Raw genomic sequence first — 20,280 nt, forward strand, 5'->3', positions numbered from 1 at the left:
GTAAGACTCAGTGGCTTCCAGCTCCTCAATTAGGTTGAGGGTGTTAGTTGGGGAAGCGGCGGAGGAAAAGGAAGACCAAGAAAGTGAGGGAGAGGACATTGTTCTGCTTTTGTACCTGGAATAGCACATCAACAGGTGTTTAGTTGGCAGAATGAACAACCACCCTACATTTATATGGCTGCCATAGATTATAGCTCAGTTTTCATGTCTGATTACACATGCTGGGAGTTCATTTCTACACAAATACACTATGATCTTTTGTTTCCCATCTCCAAAGATCAAGCACACGCATGTGATGTTAAAAACCTACCTTTGTTGTTTTCTTGCACCTTTTCTTCTTCATTCTTAGGCCTAGGAGAAATTTTGAAGTAGTTTGCTAGTGTTTTGGATGCCGAGCTTTGCTTTAATCCAACTTTTCTGGGTGAAACGGGAAACTTTCTTGGGGACTTCTCTTTTCTGGGAGAGCTTTTTCCTGAAATATACATTTCATTTTTGTCTTAAACTTGAAAGAGAAAGCATTGGCTTGCATAATCCAGTTGCAGAACTCCACACCCTTTCCTCGCAGGACTATGGTGAGATGTGCTGCCATGTCCAGCAAGGGCAGATTGCTTCCATCATAGATGAGAAAAATTCAGCTGCCCAATCCCAATGCCTCGCTCAGGGGAACATGAAAGAGCAAGGGCGAGGTCTGCAAATACTGCCTGAATTATCCTGGTTGCATACGGGTGTCATGCAATTTCTGTTCCCTATACTCAAAACTGATTGATGTTTTATTCTGATAATCTTTTAAAAGCTACTGTAAGAGCCTCTCTGGGCTATGAAGCAGGATATAGGTATTCCACATAAAATCAGTCTTGCAATACTTATGCATCTTCATAATACAATTTCAGTTTCCAAATGAAGTGATCTCTAAAGCCTCAGCCATCCTTTGCCCGAGAAAATGAGGGTGAGGAGGTTATCGTCCTACTTTCATGCCCCATAAATCTTCAAATGGACAGAAGGCACAAGGACCAGTTTCTCTGGGGCTGGTCTCACTGAGGGAGAAAGGAAACTGGTGGGAGGTTAGTGTGGCTTCTTTACCACAAGACCATTCCGAAAGTTTCACTCTATGCATGCTCTCTGGACTCATAAACACTAGGTGGTCAGCATGACCAGAAATTCTGAAGTGCCATTTATATATTAAAAGTTCTCATTATTTGGCCATGGTACTAAGGTGCACTCCACTCTCCTTACCTCTGGAAAGCCACGAACAATCTAAAGTACCCATGTGGCCCAGTGGTCTTGGAAAAAGTGTGCTTCTATAGCGCCTGCCAGGAGGTACTACTGCTACTATGGACAAGGTGTGGGGGGACAGGGGATGCCCCGATGAACAGAACTGTGAGAAGGAAGCACCCTCATTCCCTTGGCATGGAGCTAACAGTCAGGCATCATGAGGAAAGCAAGGGCAAGACTTTCTCTCAGCACTGCTCCTTATTAACTGCAGCCCAGCAGCAGAGGTTTGGGATATTGGCCAGGGAAGGGGAAGTAGGAGGAGGTCAACCTCACTCCCTTCCAATTAGCAATATGTATTATACCATCAAAATGTACGTATACCACTTCTATAAATGGCAACCATGACAAGCTGACACCTGAGTTCTGCCTACATGAAAATTAAGGCATTTATTTTACAGCATAGATTCCTTTTAGTCAGCAACTGTGACAGTACACTGCCCTGAAACTCATTTTTTTAAAAAATGGTGTGGTGCATAAAATCTTAAAAAATAAATTCATGTTCCAACCAATTTTGTTCACTTCTCTACTGATAAAACAAAGAAGCTCATTACTTACTGGGTGATTTAGTGCTACTGTAATTGTTAAAGAAGCATGGCTTATGAACATTTACACCTTGTTTGTCCACCTGATGAGACTGAGTAGCTTCCTTTAGCTGGGAGAGAATCTGCCTTCCGCTGCGCTGACAAGAAGCATTAACTTCAAATATCTGCAAGAATGTTATAAATTAAGATTTGTTAAAATCACTTTGCAGGTTCCACATTTGTTATGTAAGTAGCTACCCAATACAGTGGTACCTCTAGATGCGAACGGGATCTGTTCTGGAGCCCTGTTCGGATCTAGAAGCACATGTAACCAGTGACGGCATGTCTGCGCGCGTTGCTTTTCGCCGCTTCTGCACATGCACGCGAAGTCATTTTGAGCGTCTGCGCATGCGCAAGCGGCGAAACCCGGAAGTAACACGCTCCGTTACTTCCGGGTTGCCGCGGAGCACAACTCGAACGCTCTCATCCCGAAGCACATTCAACCCGAGGTATGACTGTACAAACCTTGAAGCCAAGCTCCTGTGCGCAGGCATAAACCGCTGCTGTCTTCCCGATGCCTGGGGGACCGATAAGCAGCATTGTATTGCATAGAACACTCTCTTCCTCGCTGTCCGACTTCTCATCTTTAAAATCCACATTGTCAAAGGATTCTAGTAAGGTATATCAGAGTAAACACACATTTGGCTGTGTTATTTTATATATTTTTTCTGCCTCCCTTTCTAAGAAAAAAAAAAAGCAAACTCAAACCAACTTCCATTTTTTTAAAAAAACAACCAATAACCCTAGATGAAACAAAATTTAAAACAATCTTACATATTCTAAAGCTTATATCCCACTCATAAGCCTTCATTCGGTTTCTGAAATAAATCATTTTTATTAATATAAAACTCATTATTTTGCAGATTGAAGAAAGATTCTGAAGTACCATCTTGGCTGCCACCTTTTGCTTCTTTTTGAGTTCTGTCTTCTTCACAGTCAGCTCTTTTTTTCCATTCACACAGCCACCTAAAAATAAAGACATAGGACTATTCTGGTGTCTTTGTGCACATTTGTACTATTTACTGGGACGTATAAGACTGGTTCTCATATCACGCTAAGCTATGGCTTAGCATGAGCAGGACTGGCAGCTGTTATTTTTGCTTTCCCTTAAAGACACAAGAGATAATTTCGTATCGGATGAAGTACTGCATCAGAGAATCTGTATTATTAAGTTATATATGTGGTATTATTAATTGTCTTCTTCATCAGTTTCTGCTCTCCAAAATGTTCCAGTTGGCGAAGGCTGACTTTCTGTATTATGTAGTGACCCGCCCTGCAACCATTAGTTGAAGGGTGGGAATATAAATACAGAAAAATAAATAAATTGAACCGAGTGGGTTATAAACCACAATCTTTGGTCTGGATAGCAGGACAAGCTGAGAAACTGGGGAGTGGGAGAAGCCGCTGAAGTCATGCGTGCATGATATGCAAATTAAGCCACTATCTAAATGTGCGGTGTGTTCTAACACGACACTGAAAGGGTGGTGGTAGGGAAAAGGAACAGCACATGACCAGAGACTGTTTTCACCAGGGGGTGGGGTTCTTATGTGAAACCCTCAGTGCTTTTAAAACTGAAAGGTGTTTATAAAAGTTGTTTAGGAGCTTCATGAAGCTGCCAACATGGACCCAACAGAATCCCAGCTATTGAGCTGATATACACTTACCACTGTCAATTTTCCTAACCAGTTAAGAGACTGGCTCAAGCCACATACTCATGTACTCTCCTATGCCAACACGGTGCAGTCACACCTAGTGACCTTTGACTAGCAGAACATATCACAAAAATCTGGAGGGAAACCCAGTTGCTGCAATAAGTACTTTTAAAAAAAGATACAAGAAATTCAACAGTTTCTAACCTGTGTAGTTTCTGAACTGCAGCAGCGTTTCCTACAAGTTCATTGGAGTGCTGTGGCTGGTATTTTTCTGTCCAGAGCACATCTTCATTTGCAAAATCTGCAGATGATGAACATGAACACAGAAATTACCTATTTTAATAATTACCCCAAGCAGAAACAAATAAGATTTATTATTTCATTTTCTGAAGATGTTTTTAGCCCAAATGTCTGGCCTACAGAATGGAAACAGTGAGATAAATTGTGATCAATATTTATAGGTCAAAGCTGCAGCGGTTTAAGGGGGGGGCCTCCCTGTAGCTTCACCCTACAACATTATATAGAATGTTTTACATTTCAGTCTCAGATGCATTACTGTCAAATTGACAGCACAGGATACTGGAATATTAATCGGTATTACTGATTATCAGATCCTTTGACAAACATAAACGCAAAGACAAATGCTCAAGCTACTAACCCTGAAGGCTTCAGAATAAGTGGATTTGAAAATAACTGGATTGAAAGTTACAGCTTTATGTTTGCAAGAAACTAAAGGCAAATGGTTAAGACACTCTTGAATATATACCGTATTTTTCGCTCTATAAGACGCACCAGACCACAAGACACACCTAGTTTTTGGAGGAGGAAAACAAGAAAAAAAATATTCTGAATCTCAGATGCCAGAACAGCAAGACGGATCGCTGGGCAGTGAAAGCAGCAATCCCTCTTGCTGTTCTGGCTTCTGGGATAGCTGCGCAGCCTGCATTCGCTCCATAAGACGCACACACATTTCCCCTTACATTTTAGGAGGGAAAAAGTGAGTCTTATAGAGCAAAAAATACGGTAATTTGCATTTTTAAATCAGCAATCTAACTTACAATAAAATAGTATCATGAGTCAGTAGAATAGACTCAAAGATCCCAATGGTGAAGCAAAAAGCAAGTGTGTATTATAGATTCCCCTTCCTGTATGCTGCTCCCAGTGCCCCGCTCCCAGCAATTGCTTCCAGAGACCATAAAAAGCATTTTTTTCATTCATAGAGAAGGCAGCTGGTAAAGTCATGGTGCTTATTTTTTAAAGTACATTAATTCCTTTTAGGTCTACTGGGCTGTGCTCCAATAAGGTTCTCTGTGAATCAATAGACTGTAACTTCACAAATATCCATATAACAATTGTCATAAAAAAACAGGGTATGAGGTTCTGAAGAACCTGTTAAATATATTCTTTCATTACGTAAGAGGACTGCGCTGATAAGGTGGACTTTGAAATGTCACTGTTCTGTTAACAGCAGTCAGAATGTCAATCCCAACTTATTGGAAAAATATAGTTTCCCCCTGCCCTTGTCAGAGCGGTTTTTCAGGATTCAGGATTTAGCTGCAATATATAAACTCACTTATTATGTCAGGAGCAAGAGAAAGCGAATTATATGCAAACAGGTTTATTGAAATATGGTGCTTTTGCAATAAATATTTATAATATAAATATATTTTTAAAGACACCGTTGGTGCTATGGTCTAATCCACTGAGCCTCTTGGGCTTGCTGATCGAAAGGTCGGCAGTTCAAATCCCCGCAACGGGGTGAGCTCCCATTACTCCATCCCAGCTCCTGCTAACCTAGCAGTTTGAAAGCACACCAGTGCAAGTAGATAAACAGGTACCACTGTCGTGGGAAGGTAAACAGCGTTTCTGTGTGCTCTGGCTTCCGTCACAGTGTCCCGTTCCACCAGAAGCAGTTTAGTCATGCTGGCCCCATGACCCGGAAAGCTTTCTGTGGACAAACGCTGGCTCCCTCGGCCTAAAGCGAGATGAGCACCACACCCCTTAGTCACTTTTGACTGGATTTAACCATCCAGGGGTCCTTTACCTTTTAAAATAATTTTTCATCTTGAGCACAACATGTATTAATTTGAGGACGTTTCAGATTAGCCATTTTAGAATGGATTCACTTCCACATCTAGTTAAATAAGAACTATGTTCTTAATCACAACAGCCATGCTTAATATGTTCTAAAATATTATGGATAAAGTGTAAGTTACCAGAAGCAAAACTACTTTCTGATCCAAGTTCAGAGTCTTTTGTCTCATCTAAATTTATTACGGGGTTTATGTTTTCCATGCCAGTCTGTTTTTCACATGGAACCTGGTCTGGAAATTTAATCTCTGCTTTTCCAATTTGTTTCCTTCTTTTGGATTTGTGATCTTCAGCTTTTCGTTTTCTTTTGGTTGCTTTTCGATTATCAGAGTCTGCATTTGTCCCAGGGCTAACAGCTTCACATTGCTTTGCTAGACAAAGAAAAACAAAACATGCAACGTCATACCACTGAACAATTCCTAGCACCTCTTACTCTTGCCACCACCAACTAATCTAGACAAACAGGCTTTAGTCACGTTGGCTAATATGCAAAGTACTGTGTTCCACAAGAGTGTGGGGTTTTTCCAGCTCCCCCCTGCAACCCCATGTTCTAAGACATGGCCCCACTACCTGAAGATCTCTGTGGAGCAGCAACACCCATGAGGAAGTGGGGGGTGCTGTCACTACCACTACCACTACTTGCTTAAAGAAAGACTCTGCTTGCATGCATGCAGACTTCAGCAAAGATCTTTTAAGTCGCCTAGGCTGAAATCCTGTGTATACTTTCCTGTGAGTAAGTTCCATTGAACAAACAGGCTTTATTTCTGAGCAAAAATGCTTCAATATATCCAGGCCTCCAATTGGTCTGCCACCTCTAGGGGAAGGGACTGCAGTGGTAATAACTATTAACAGCAAACATGCTTAGGATTGTGCTGCTAGAAATTTACCGTATTTTTCGCCCTATAGGACGCACTTTTTCCCCTCCAAAAATGAAGGGGAAATGTGTGTGCGTCCTATGGGGTGAATGCAGGCTTTCGCTGAAGCCTGGAGAGCGAGAGGGGTCGGTGTGCACCGACCCCTCTCGCTCTCCAGGCTTCAGGAGAGCCGCAGCGCCAGCCCCACAAGGTTGGGGGACAGTGGGGAGGTGGAACGGCACCATCCCGCTGTCTCCCGATGTGGTTTGGAGGCTGACGGCGGGGAGACGCGTGCTTCTCCCCGCCGCCAGCCCCGCAAGCTCCGGGGACAGTGGGGGGGGCGCAGCGCGTCTTCCCGCTGTCCGCGGACCTGGTCTGCAGGCGGGCGGCGGGGAGAAGAGCGCTTCTCCCCGCTGCCTGCCACGCAAGCTCCAGGGACAGCTGGGAGGCGCAGCGCGTCTTCCCGCTGTCCCTGGACCTTGTCTGCAGGCGGGCGGCGGGGAAAAGAGCGCTTCTCCCCGCTGCCTGCCCCGCAAGCACTGGGGACAGCTGGGAGGCACAGCGCGTCTTCCCACTGTCCCTGGACCTGTTCTGCAGGCGGGCGGTGGGGAGAAGAGCGCTTCTCCCTGCTGCCTGCCCCGCAAGCTCCGGGGACAGCCGGCTCCACAAGCGCCTGGGGGGGGGAATAAATATTTTTTCTTTATTTCCCCCCCCCCCAAAAAAAAAACTTGGTGCGTCCTATGGGCCGGTGCGTCCTATGGGGCGAAAAATACGGTACTTGCTACCCATGCCTGAATTTTACATGTCAGTTACATATACTTGCTAACCTTGTTTAGGAGTTTGGTAAGCAGCTTGCTTTTTCAACAGCAAATGAAAAAACCGTTTCACAGGAAACTGGGCATTGGAAGACTGAATCTCCTCCAACAAACAATTCCTTTGTGTTTCAGAAAAAACTGGTCGCCATCCAGAAGACTATAAAATAAAATAAAAACCAACACAATATATTTATACCCAATTAATATTTTTGAAGATAGAAAACAGAGTTTAGTAGTACGCTAACAGACACAGGGAAACACGTGATCTATGGATTTAAAAAACATTAAGCTGCTACATGTCAGTTTAATAAAAACAAAATGATAAGCTTTCATAACAACAGATGAACTGAAAGCCATCATGGCAATAAAGATTTGTAAATACTAACCACAACAATTGGAGAATCAGTACTGTCAGGCTGTGTTTTTAACACAGAAAATTCACCAAGTGGAAAAGTGAGTTTTGCAATATCAGTTACTTCAGAATTCACCTCTCTCAGATTAGTTAGAAGAGGTGATGAGGGTGGTGTCAACCTCCACATCAAACATCCTATGAAAGAATAAAGACTCAATTAGCAAGCGGGGTTTTAGAAATAGGTAACAAGGAATAAATTATAGAAAAATATTCACCCATTGGTAAAACTCTTTGTTGACAGTAGCCAGGCTCCTTGCAAAGAGCATTACAGACAGTGCAGCACAAAAAGGATGAATTCAGGCTCAGATGAATTCAGACACTTGAACTAAAAGAACTTGACAGGTAGGTCCCTTTAACTAAAACCAGTGTTCCACTTACCCTGGCATGCACTGTCAGCACTTTGCAGTCCCATATGTGCTGTTAAAAAACCAATATCTGCTTCTTAAAATATCTAGGTTGCTCCTATGCAAGCTGTCCTTAACATTTTATCTCTTATGGCTCTTCTACACAGCTACTCTTCTTCTAATATGATACATCTCTAGGGAAGCACAAAAAATTATCTGATCGTATGCTATTTCTCCCAACTATTAAAAAGAACATTTAACAGCGTTAATGTCTATAGTTGGGGCAGAGGAGAGCAGAGGAAGGACTAAATTAGTGCTTGTTTTTGTCACTGCCTTCTTCCTTATGAAAGAAGCTGTCACCATTCCCACTGCTCTTTTCATCTTCAAGTTCCTGCAAAGTAAGAGGCAATCATCTTCTAAGCTAGGAGTGTGAACAGTGTCTAGGCTGAGAACCACATTATAACAGGATAAGCTGTCAGGACCTGCATCCAGTGGTAGATGCACACACAGTCACATAACACAGAGAAAGCTATTCCTCATGGGGACAGAGGCATAACTTAGTAAGTCAAGTTCCATCTTTCCTTTTCTCCACATTTCGTAAAACTTGGGTTTTTTAAAAAAGCTGTCCATCATCCTTTACCTGCCCTGACCTCTCAAAAATGTAAACATGACTCAATCCCTGTAAAATAACACAAATGTCAATTCACAGTTGAGCTACAAACCCTGCCCTGCCCTATAGCTATTTAGAGTCCCTATCTTCAAAAACTGCATCTCCCCAAAACGCATGCATGCAATAGCAAAGTGTGTGGATGTTTTTTTCTCATATTTGAAAGAAAGACAATCTACCACTCTTGCTGAAGCATTTCCCCCTCTTGCTTTGATCTTCTTGTAGCAGATACAGTATACTGGTCGAAGAAGAATCTGTAATTGTACACTCTGCTCAATATCAAAGCCTTTTCCCTTATCAGCTGATTCCTACTGAACAGCTGATGGACAGTGGAGGGTCCAGGGGCCCCAAGCCCGGGAAGTCACTTCTGGCCTAAGCCCAAACAGAATATAGTTTTATGAAACTCATCTAAATTTATGCCACCCAAACATTTGTTAGTCTCTTGTAGTAACAAAAAGTCAATAACCGTTATTTTAAGGCAAAAGCTCCAATAATGTACAGTCATTGCAAGAACTTCAGGAGGTCAATACTCACCACAGTCCTTCTGCTGAACATGGACCACTGTTCGAAAAGAGGAATTAACTGAAGAATATGCTTCCAATGCTGCTGCTTTCTTTGCAATCTGCCTTTTTAAAGACTCTGGCAAACCACTCATTAAAAATTCACGTTTCGCTTTGAACTGCTTGCCATCTTGAGAATTTTCAGAATCTTGATCACTAGGTGTAAGTGACAACGAAAAGCAGATAAGCTTCAGTATTTAATCTTGTTTTGCATTCCTTGCAGCAAAGGCTTTGGAACTGTTCAGGAGAACCCGAAGATTCCTGAGCAGCTTACCACAATCTACAATGATAAGATCAGTAATGGGAGGAAAGCTTCTCCGAAACACTAGGTAAAGGTAAAGGTAAAAGGACCCCAGACCATTAGGTCCCGTCGTGGCCAACTCTGGGGTTGCGGCGCTCATCTCGCTTTAGTGGCCGAGGGAGCTGGCGTTCAGCTTCCGGGTCATGTGGCAAGCATGACTAAGCCGCTTCTGGCGAACCAGAACAGCGCACGGAAACGCCATTTACCTTCCTGCCGGAGTACCTATTTATCTACTTGCACTTTGATGTGCTTTCGAACTGCTCGGTTGGCAGGATTGTAGGCAAATACTACTTGCCTACAATTACTGACTGTTCTCTGGAGCATGCAGCTCTGAGAAGAACCGTCAAAAATCTCCTGCCACCCACTTTATGCTGCATCTTTGCTTGTTACATTGCACCAGACAACCCTTTCACCAAGTATCCACTTGTGTACTAATAATGTTAACACACTTCTCCTCCAAGGGGCTCAGGTTTGAATACAGTGAAACACACCGCCACATTTCACCCTCTGTAAGATTAAGCTGGGCTGAGAGAAAGGGGACGTCCAGGGTCACCCAGTGTGCTTCATGGATGAGCAGGGGTTGAAAACTGGGTCTCTCCAGTTCTAGTTGAACAGCCCATTCATTCCATTATGTTGCTCATGGTTCTATAAAAATGGGTGTGGATTTATGCAGTTCCATCTCATTCATTAACACACACACACACACACACACACACACACACCTCATTTCTAGTCATAAAAAGTATCAGAGCAGTTTACAACAATCGTAACATAATATATAATAAATCGTATCATAATATATAATAAAACCATAATATAAATGCCATATTAAAAAGTTGAAATCAGCTATTATGGAAATAGGAAATTCTTAATTGCCTGCATAAGCCTGATGAAACAGAAATGTTTCCAGCAGGTGTTTAAAACTTGAAACAGAAGGTGCCTATTGGCAGAGTATTTCATAATACTGAGCCAATGACACTTAAAGGCTCAGTTTCTTGAGGTCAAATGAGCCTCACCAGCTTGGGGAATGAGCAGTGATGCTCCTACAGATGATCACAGTGATTGTGCTGGGATAGAAGGGTTCAGACAGTCCCTGAGGTACTCTGGACCTAAGTTGTTCAGGGCTTTGTAAATTACTACAAGGATATATGTGAGAAACTGACCTGCTTTCATCCAAAACATAAATTGCTGCATCTGTAGTCTTCTGGACCTTTTTCCTAATTGATGAAGACACTTTCTCTTTGCCTTTAAAAGTAAAATATTGCCAGATTAGCAAATATAGCCCTAACTCTGTGCTGCAATATGAAGTTATGGAAGGAACAGATAGATATACATCAAATTAACCACAATAATAATTAACTGCACACTATATCTCAGATTCTTAAATTATAACATGTTTTCAAAATTATACTCTTTAATTTCCCTGATGATATATTAACTATGTATATTTTAGCTGAATTCCATGGTTCTGTGTTACATAGTCATAGGACAGATATTCTCTCGGTTTCTGAAAATCTTAATATTCTGTGACCACAAAACAGTTACCTGAATGAGCATGTGTACCAGGGTGCACATATTTCAGAAAAAGCGAACAATTTCATTTTCATATTTATAGTTTAAGGAAGTATGTTACAAATTTTAGGAAAAAATATTAGGAATGTGAAGTTTTCAGAACACTGCACAAAACTCCTGTGAACTTAGTTGTTTAGCATCTGCTCATAACATGTTTTAGCTGTATTTTAAGTTCTGACAATCTGCACAAGCATTTCTCTCATTATGCATGTAAAATTGATACCAACCCCCCCCCCCCCCCAAACAGGAGAAGATAACCAACAGGGTTATACCTGTAACACATACTAACACACAAAATCCAGATAGTATTACCTTAATGGGGCACATAACATGAACCTCCCCACCCATTGAGGCTATATTCATTGGGCAAATAGTGCAGCTTGAGAGGGCTAAACTTTGCCCCTAGCATCATGGTCCCAATCTAAATAACTCCCATGGCTGCTTTTAAAAACATATAAAGAGATGGGAGATCACAGATCTCCAACATTTCAATATATTTTGGCTCTGTGAGAGTTGCTTAATACTGTACTCATCTCATGTTGAGTGAAGGACACTGTGTGGTGACATGGACTAGGAACCATCTTTGTGGTGGCACCCTGACTGTAGAATGCCCTTCTCATTAATTTAGGCTTGGTGTTGATATTGCTTACCCTTTGACACCACTTGAAGACGTACCTCTTCCCCCAGGCTTTTGTAGCAGCCCACATAGTGGCTAACACAATGCAGTGAGTTGAAAATTGAAGAAGTGTCCACCTGCTTTTGCTACAATGACTTTAAAATGCTATTATTTAAATTGTGAATTGTTTTATCATTGTAACCTATCTCAGTTTTATGAAACACTGAAGTATGGGCTAGAAATTGGAAAGTTAGTAAGTAACATTTGGTACCATTTGATTTCATAGCTGTCTTCACATTTCCAGTCTTCTTCCCCAATACATCATTCAAGTTTCGAAGTTTCTTTGGATTGTTCACATTTTCTGAAACAGGACTTGAATCCAGAAAAATCACTGAATCCTGAACACAAACAGGATAAATATTACAGGTCTCAGGGCGGTTCACAGAATAAAATCAAAATATAAAACCACAAAATACATAATCAAAATCAAAACAACAACAACCCAACCCCCCCACCCCCAAGTAATTTTATTGTGCCTATGGAGCCCTGCATGAAAAAGCTCTTGCCACTGTTAGATAACTCACACATCCCCAGTGCATAGTCCCTGACAAGGAAGAGAATGCAAAAATACATGCTTCTATAGAGCTCTGTGCATACGCTACAGTTTGCCAGACATTTATTTCATTTTATTTAAAATATCAGAAAATTCTAGGGTAGTGCACAACATTTTAAAAATATATATATATAAATGAATGCAAACCAAAAGACATGATACTAAGTAACAATATAAGCTCTAGCAACTTGCATTTGGTTCCAATATTTCTATGGTATTGGCTGCTACTATAGTTCAAATGAACAGTTGTATTTCATACAGACGTCTGTCAGTATTACATCAAATAAAAATGACCCTCTCTATCTACTCAGTGTAGTATGCAAAAACTAATGCACAGCTGGATGTGGAACTTGAGCTCAATTCAAGTTCAGCATTAAATTCACTTGGTAACAGTGAACAAGCCACTTTCCCTTTCTCATCTTCCCTTGTGTAGAACACAACTAGTGAGAGATCAAGAAAGTACACTGCATTGGTACAGTTAACAAAAAGTTCATTTTTTATAGAAACCGTGTTATACGTTCACTGAAAATGTTAGAAGAAACTATACAATTTCTGCTTACTTTTCATAACCTAAGGAAATGTTATATTATTATAGCAAATACTCAAGAACACTGACAATCACCTAAAATGTGATCATCAGCATTTATTGGAGTATGGCTGAAAAGTGAGAGCAAACAATTTTCAGTTATTCATAAAATTAATCTAAGAGACTGTCAGCGTTTACAGCAGAGGTCGGCAAACTAAGGCCCGTGGGGCGGATGCGGCCCACCGGGCTCATTAATCTGGCCTGTGAACCTTGCAGACCCTGCTGCCCACTCAGTCAGTCCCCGCGCTAAACAGGCGCGGCGTGGAGGACTCACCACGTGGACACTGACTTCCACAATGCAGCACGGCTTCTGATTGGCTGCAGGAAGCTCCTGCAGACAATCAGAAGCCACGGACGCCTCTGGGCGCCACCCCTTCCTTCCTACTGAGGCGGCCGAAAGGGAGGAAGCGGCCAAGCAGGAAGGAAGTGACAGTGGCGCAGAGGCTGCCTCCACCGCCCAGGCCGGGGGGGGCCTTTTGGGAGAGGGTGGGTCCGGCCCCCCATAAGGTCTGAGAGACAGTGGACCGGCCCCCTTCTGAAAAAGTTTGTTGACCCCTGGTTTACACTCATCTACTTTATCACTAGAACAGATACTTTAAAAATTTGTTTTCAGACAAATTCATAGCAATGCCTACAAGTTTACAATATCACCACAAGTCATTTCAAACCCCTTATACTACAGAATAGAGAACAGGTCAAAGACAAACTGTTGCTTAAAGCAAGTGAACTCTAACAACAGTGCTGATTCCATATATATGGTAAGCTAGAGTTTATGGACTTACTTCTGTGTTCTGTGACTTTTTCTTTTCAGTCAAGGCCTGTTGTCTAGAAGAGCGTCGCAGAGGCACGGGTAATGTCTCTTCAGTAATCTTCGTTGCTCTGTTATGCTGTAGAGCCTTTGCTTTTTCAACCAATTTCTTTGCTTTGGATATACTGTTCATCTACAGTAAAATTAAAAGGAATCATTAATGGGCCAAGGGCCAATGCACACTGTGGCTTGGATCTAAAGATGCAAAGGTGGAAATGTTCTTCACCAATTCCTCCTACTCATTAAAGCACCCCCACAAAAAAACCCTGCTCCTGAGGGCTGGGGGACTCTCCAAAATAGCACAGCAAATGACATGGGGCTGCAGTAGGTAGGGGGAAGCCTGGGAAAATCAGACACCATGCCTTGTATGAACAGAAATCCTTTCTGCTCAACAAGACACTGTTCAATCTAAGGTGCTATATTTAAATCTATTAATCCAGGTAAATATTTAAAAGCTGTGTATGCTGTAATTTTTAAAAATAATTACATAATTATATTAAACTGTTTCTCACTGAACAAAGAAATATTGTGTATGCCAGTATATTAAAGTGTATGACCAGATATATATTAAGGGCCTTTTCATACAATAATTTCCCTCAGAAACCTAGACATGCACAAAGACCAAAAGAGGTTCCAGATTTGTCCTCCTCACACTCAACATTCATTTGTGTAAACATAAAGCCAGAACAGGAAATCCTAGGTGATATGCAATGTAAGTCATAGATAGACCCACTGAAATCAATGTGCTTGAAGTCCATTAATTTCAACAGGTCTATAACTCCATCTTTATTTCAAATTTATTTTCAAATTTGGATTGCAAGTAATGAAGATGGTTATTCCTGGATTCAGTGTTACACTCTAAATACAGTGAGGAGGTTGGAAGAACACCTAGAAGTAGTACAATGCTTACTTACATTCTACTTTTGAGGGGGAAGAATAATATCATTCAAAGTATTCTGTGCATAATTTAAGGGCGTGCAACAACTTTTTACACTAGTATATTTAATTCTATTGGGCCTTCATATTCAAATTACAGTGAAATTTATTCAAAACAATACCTTCACACTCTGTTGCGTAAATCTTTCAGATGTACTAATTCGAGTGAATTTCATCCTGTATGAGGGGGAAAAAATCCCACTTATTATATATTTATTAAAAACCACTCCTTAATACTGTTTTCGGATAAACAGCAAAGTGCTAAAGCTGCGTGTGTTCAGAGCTACCGTCTCTAGATAAAGTTTAGGTACTTAAACAAAAATTACTTACACTCTAAAAATATGTTTACCTTATTGGACTCGTTGAATCAAAGGGTTCAGTAATCACCACAGCCTTATACAAGGCACTTTTATTAAAGGATTTTTTTGTTTGGGGAGTAGAAGCCTGTACAGGAATAGGATCTGATGCGTTTTCATCAAAAGTCTCTGAAAACCTTGCTTTTTCTGGTGTAATATTTATGGAACTTTGGCTTTTCTTTTGCCGTGGACTTCTTCTCAATCCATTCTTTTTGGGGGACAATGTGCTTTCTGCTTCAGTTGAAGTGGTTTCCCCAGCAGCATGGTCCAGGCTTTTGTTTGTATTTAAATCTTTCTCCTCTCCTCTTAGTATCATCTTTTTCCTGCTGAGCTTGCTGTTTCTTACTCTGGTACGATCTTTTTTAACTGTATTACAATGGGAATCACTACTAACAAAATCAGATGATAATTCATTTCCGAGTTTTTTATTAGAAACATCCTCAGATTCTTCCACTTCCAGTTTGTGTTTTGAAGATTTTTCTACTTCCTTCTGTTTACCGGGTCCTTTTTTAGATCCATTTTTTACCATACCAGATGCCGGTTGTCTAAAAGCTTTCATAAACTGGTATCTTTCTTCTGCAGTGCATTTTGACTTCATGCTCTCGGAACCTGCAGCTTCTAATACTGCCAGTTCTAACTCTTCTTCTGCTATCACCACATTAGATTTTCGCTTCTGTGTAATTTGCTCAGCATACATCTCTTCTGAGGCAGGCGGACTGCTTTGTCTTCTAGCTGTTTTGGTTTTTTGCTTTAAAAAGATAGAGGCTATTTTCCTAGAAGAGGGAGATTTTGGAGGCACAGAATGAATTTGTGCAAGGACAGTTACTTTCTTAAGTGGGAGCTGCTGAGCAACTTGGCAGCTCACTGTTTCACAGGATGCAATGGGACTATCTGCTGTTTCTGCTTCGGGAATTTGATGGCTTTTATTTTCACCTTGGCTTTTTAGAAAGTCTTCAAATGATACAGTAACTGTGCAATCATTTAAAAGTGGTGTCTCATGTGCATTAGTCTCAGGATGCATAATATTTTCTATGCTTTCATTTTCTGGTTTACTCATAGATATACCTTGTTTATTATCAACTTCTCTACTATTATCTTTTTGTTGTGTTTCAGTAGAAAAATGTTTAGGCAAGTCCACCTTATCTTTGTGTTTCCGTTTCTTTAATCTTTTTATGTTACTCTTTATTCCTTCTTCATGTTTCCCGTCAACAGTACTGAGATGGTGTTTACTACAATCATTTAACATTTCTTCCAGGTTTGTAGGGCCAACCAATGCAGGAACACTGTGACTATTGAAACTTCTTTTAGAGTCTTCTTCTCTCGGACTGAGAAATTCTCTACTATCATCACTATTAATTTCTATCACAAGGTCATGCCCAATTTTTTTTATATCTTTTAATTTATTATTTAAATTACATCTCTTTCCTTTCCTCTTGAGTCTTGATAAAGCCTTTGAAGAATTTTCCAAGGATGATCTATCTGTTTTAGTTTTCATCTCTGTTACAGGTGCAGCAATATTGTCATATGTGGGGGAAGTTCTTTTAAAATAATCCATTATATTGTTGGACTTTGGTGGTGACAACACTTTATCAACATTTTTTCCTAATGGTGAAAAATATTTTGTGATTGCTTTTATAGAAGGATCATCTTCTTTCCGTTTCTTACATGGCTATAAAGGAAAAGCAGAGTGGTTTTGTATAAATGAACAGCTTTAGCTAGCATTAAAATTGTTCGTGTTTATTTCTTATTTGTTATTCAGAACGCAAATTGTCTAAAAAGCTTGTCATGCTTATTACACAAGAACTACATTCACACATTTCTTTTTAAAACAAATATGGGGCACCATGTTAATCGGTAAAGCTATGTTAATTGTTAAAGGCAAAATAAAAAATGATCTATCTATGCTACCTCAGAAGTGGTTAAGCTGGATATATTATTAAAGCAGGCTGTCACCTATGAGACTGGGTTGAATGAAATAACAAATTATTTAAAAGCATACAAGCAGCCCCTCATTTATGCATATTCAATATGTATGTGACCATGTATACGTGCATTGTACTGACCTTGGAAGTGACACAAAAATGTTATAAAGATTTCACTAAATATCATTAAAAGGGCGGAACAGGAGTGGGGTGGAGGCGGAATGAGATGTTTGTGGGCTTTTTCTATGGGCTTCAATTATATGTGATTTTATGTAACCCCAGTATGTACAGGGGGCTGCCTGTATTTAATAGAAAACAAACATTCTCCTTTCTAAACTGACATAAACTTTATTGTTCGTTCTGAAGATCCCATTACAAATACAAGAGCCAGGTATTATTTTTATTTTAGCCCGTGAATACAAAATTGGGCTCAGACCTGGGAAGCTCAGGTTCTGGCTAGAGCTCAACTACTGAATCAGGCTTGCAAAACAGAAAAGGACAATGTACCTGATCTCTGGCTGGTACTTCTGCACTCTCAACATCCCTACTATAGGTTAGCCAAATGGAACTGCTCCTCATCCTGAGCTTTAGGGCCCAAGTGGGATGTTTAACAGTTAAGCTAGACTGTGACTGTAAAAACATTCCCTAATGAAAAACATTTGGGGTTCTTTTTTAAAAAAAAAAAATACACACATTTTCTCTGAAAGATGATCCCTTTCAGAACATGGGATATAGCAACAAACCAATCACATTATGCACCTTTGCAAGGTTGCTACATTTTCTCTGGGACAGGCCGCTATGCCCTCTCACCTACAGCTACCATACCCAAGATTCCTTGGGGACAGAAAAATGTGGTGCTAAACCGGTTTAACACCACACACCCTCAACAGCATCACAAATGAAGTTTTTCACCGAGGCCCTCATGCCTGCCTTTGTGTGTACCTTACACGATTATTTTTATTCTATTTATTTATTAAATTTATTTACTGCCCTTCATCAAAGGATCTCAGGGAAGTTCACTGAATAAAATACAAGACTATTATAAAATTATGGAGGAGAAATCTGTAATGGAAAACTCACCAACCCCACTGAGACAGTAAAAGGCGGTATTTTTCCAGATCTCCCCCATCAGGCTATGAGAGACAACCTTGAGCCACCAATCTGTTTCAAACGTTTAGAATTTGCATGGGGGTGGGAAGTGAAAACACGCCTGATGGCACACACCCCGGTAAATAGAAAAACATCAAGACTGCTATTTAAAAAAGAAAATAAGATGGTTAACCGCTTTCACAAGAGCCAACTCATAGGGGCAAATAAATAAATATCTGAGGGGGCTGCTTCCCTCGAAAAAGTTGATGAGCATCGCCATCCAAATGGTGTGAAAGTGCTGAGCATCAATGCGATCAATGACACGGGTTGAGGCTTATGGGGGGGGCATATTTTCTTCAAGTTATTGTTATTACTTATTACATTTGTAATCTGATTTCTTTCCGCAGGGCCTGTAAGACAGAGTTGTTCCACCTGGCCTTTGGCTTAAAATCAGTTTGATTCCCTCCCCCTCTTTCTTTTTCCTTTCTCCTCCTGTGAAGAGGCTGCATCCTAACGTTTTAATGTTGTATTTTAATCTTGTTTTTTAAATTGTATTTTAATCAACATGTTTTTATTATTGGTTGTTAGCCACCCTGAGCCCGGTCTTGGCTGGGGAGGGCGGGGTATAAATGAAATTTATTATTATTATTATTATTATTACATTTGTTATTATTATTACATTTGTTAGTTGCTTTATCTTGACCAAGGCAACCCAGAGCAACTTAGTACTGTACAACGAAAAAAATCTAGCCAGTAATATGAATTTGAAATATGGAATAGACGGGAGGTTGGGTCTTTAGTGTTAAGACCAATAGATGTTTTATTGTTTGCTAAGAAAATTACGTGTCTATGGTTATTCTTGTGTGTAATTTGGTATTTGTGGTTTTTTTTTTCTTGTTGTATCAATAAAAAACTTTATTAAAGAAAAGAAAAAAATCTAGCCAGTTTGCATGGCACGAAGTAGCCCAAAAAGCTGGCACCCCTGACTCCTTTACCTCTGCCACAGGAGCCAACTCCTGGGGGTTGACCTCTAATAAAATAAAATATTTGAGAGAGCCGGGCCAGCCCACCCCCCCAAAAAAGTTGACGGCCGTTGACATTCAAACGGTGTGCGTGCACCCACGTCATATGATCGATCATGTGGGGCTGGGCTTACCTACCCCCCCAAAAAAACATTTTATTCGAGTTGGCACTCCTTCTTGGCTCTGACAGCTGCAACTCGCCCACAGGCGGAGCCGCCTCACACCTATCCCTTTCCCAAGCCCATTTCACTCGCTTGCACACGCACCAAGTCCGCAAAGCCAGAGGGAAAAGGAGCTTCGGCCTCTCTCTCCCTCCCTCTCTCTTACCTGGACGTCGCCGTCGGTTGAGGCAGCCGCAGTTTCGGCGGCCATGGCCACCCTCCCCACCATCCGCCTTCTTCCCTCAGCAACGGCCGGCGATTTCTCTCGCCTCTCAGCTCAGCGGAGGAAGGTCCTCGGAGCCATGAAGGAGGCAGGCGCTCGCTCGACGGAGGCCGCCTTTGGACTCTCGCCTGCCGGCCGGCCGGCCCGGTTTGGAAGGGCGCGGAGAGAGATTCTGTCAGAAATTCGCGCGCCAGACAACAATCGGACAGAACTAGAAAAGCGCGCGCTGGAGGGATTCCGAGCGCCGCGGCTGCGGGGGGCGGGGCGTGCGCCTCTGGAGCTCACGTGACAGGGGAGCGCGCAGCCGCCTTCGTTCCGCCCAACCTTCGCCTGTGTCACGTGAGCTGCTCCCAGCCAAACGTAAAGGGAACCCGACTTATCTCGGGGTGGAATCGCGCCCCAGGCCCCCCCTCCTGCTTTTCTGTTTTCTCGCGAGAACTTGGCCTCTCTCTCGAAGGAAAAAGCAGCACGCGCGGCTTTTTCGAATTGCAGTTCGCCGGCGACTGGAGCTCCCTTGACAGATCCTACACCGTGCATTTAAAGCACGTCCGGCGCACATAGAACTGTAGAGTTGGAAAGGGACCTCCCTTGCAACCCCCTGCAATGCAGAAATGACTTTTCAAAATAATAATAATCAAATCCTGGGAACTGTAAAGTGTGTTGTTAAAGGTGCTGGGAATTGTAGTTCTGTGTTGGGGGAAAACTGCAGTTCCCACAATTCTCTGGGGAAAATGGCATGGGCGTAGCTTAGCTAAATCCTCAAAAAGCATAGAAAAACATTAAAAATACTGAAATAAAGGAGGTGAAATAAAAAATTAAAGAATAGT

General features: G+C 41.5%; 1 protein-coding gene and 1 long non-coding RNA gene across 2 annotated transcripts in view; one reads left to right on the forward strand and one right to left on the reverse strand.

The window, feature by feature from the left end:
* ATAD5 (ATPase family AAA domain containing 5) overlaps positions 1–19,700 on the reverse strand; it is a 30,477-nt gene extending 10,777 nt beyond the window's left edge. The window contains exons 1-15 of the mRNA XM_083598531.1: positions 19,397–19,700; positions 15,030–16,705; positions 14,803–14,857; positions 13,719–13,877; positions 12,009–12,135; positions 10,713–10,794; positions 9,223–9,404; positions 7,652–7,812; positions 7,278–7,422; positions 5,722–5,967; positions 3,710–3,806; positions 2,740–2,819; positions 2,319–2,464; positions 1,828–1,978; positions 311–472 (exon numbers count right to left, since the gene is read on the reverse strand). Coding sequence (XP_083454657.1) covers positions 311–472; positions 1,828–1,978; positions 2,319–2,464; positions 2,740–2,819; positions 3,710–3,806; positions 5,722–5,967; positions 7,278–7,422; positions 7,652–7,812; positions 9,223–9,404; positions 10,713–10,794; positions 12,009–12,135; positions 13,719–13,877; positions 14,803–14,857; positions 15,030–16,705; positions 19,397–19,459 — 3,532 coding nt within the window. The 5' untranslated portion in view covers positions 19,460–19,700. The remainder of the gene's footprint in view (positions 1–310; positions 473–1,827; positions 1,979–2,318; positions 2,465–2,739; positions 2,820–3,709; positions 3,807–5,721; positions 5,968–7,277; positions 7,423–7,651; positions 7,813–9,222; positions 9,405–10,712; positions 10,795–12,008; positions 12,136–13,718; positions 13,878–14,802; positions 14,858–15,029; positions 16,706–19,396) is intronic.
* The window catches only part of LOC310755762, a 1,619,227-nt gene that overhangs the window by 769,811 nt on the left and 829,136 nt on the right, over positions 1–20,280 (forward strand). The gene's annotated exons all lie outside the window — the stretch shown is intronic.

Source organism: Podarcis filfolensis (assembly GCF_964270895.1).
Source record: "Podarcis filfolensis genome assembly, chromosome: 2".
Taxonomy (NCBI): domain Eukaryota; kingdom Metazoa; phylum Chordata; class Lepidosauria; order Squamata; family Lacertidae; genus Podarcis; species Podarcis filfolensis.